This window comes from Myotis davidii, unplaced genomic scaffold (assembly GCF_000327345.1).
Source record: "Myotis davidii unplaced genomic scaffold, ASM32734v1 scaffold6639, whole genome shotgun sequence".
NCBI lineage: Eukaryota > Metazoa > Chordata > Mammalia > Chiroptera > Vespertilionidae > Myotis > Myotis davidii.
The window spans coordinates 1,940-2,580 of NW_006290097.1; the positions used below are offsets into that span (position 1 = coordinate 1,940).

The 641-nt window shown below is 66.0% G+C and overlaps 1 protein-coding gene across 1 annotated transcript in view; it reads left to right on the plus strand.

The window, feature by feature from the left end:
• The window catches only part of LOC102759583 (cytochrome P450 4F1), a 2,527-nt gene extending 1,933 nt beyond the window's left edge, over positions 1–594 (plus strand). Inside the window, exons 2-4 of the mRNA XM_006763184.2 lie at positions 5–138; positions 248–312; positions 504–594. Coding sequence (XP_006763247.2) covers positions 36–138; positions 248–312; positions 504–590 — 255 coding nt within the window. The 5' untranslated portion in view covers positions 5–35 and the 3' untranslated portion in view covers positions 591–594. The remainder of the gene's footprint in view (positions 1–4; positions 139–247; positions 313–503) is intronic.
• Positions 595–641: the final 47 nt, after the last annotated feature.

The window sequence follows — 641 nt, forward strand, 5'->3', positions numbered from 1 at the left end:
TGAGGGGTGACCGGGCCCAGCTGCCCTTCCTGACCATGTGCATCAAGGAGAGCCTGCGCCTGCACCCCCCGGTCACCGTCATCTCCCGCTGCTGCACCCAGGACATCACTCTCCCTGATGGCCGGGTCATCCCCAAAGGTGCTGGCCATGACGGGGGTGGGGGCTGGGGGTGGGGAGGAGCCACCCGGCAGGAAGAGGGCCCAACAGGCAGGGCCTCCTCCTGACGACCCCCCGCCCCCTCCCACAGGCGTCACCTGCCTCATCAGTATTTTTGGGACCCATCACAACCCAGCCGTGTGGCCAGACCCTGAGGTGCGGCCTCCCCCTTTCCTCATCCTTGTCCACTCCCTTTTGGGGATGGGGGATGGGGGTAGAGCAGGGCTCTGACCTGGCAAATCAGACATCATGGTCCCCCCACTCGCCCCCATCATACACCCGCTGCCTCTCCAGGGCGGGCTGTCGGGAGACCCCACCCAGCAGCCCCCTCTTGGTCTCGCCCTCAGGTCTATAACCCTTTCCGCTTCGACCCAGAGAGCAGCAAGGACAGGTCACCTCTGGCTTTCATTCCCTTCTCGGCGGGGCCCAGGTGAGGGCAGCGGCATCAGAGGAGGCGGCAGGAAGGGGTGAGGGGGGAGGGATCT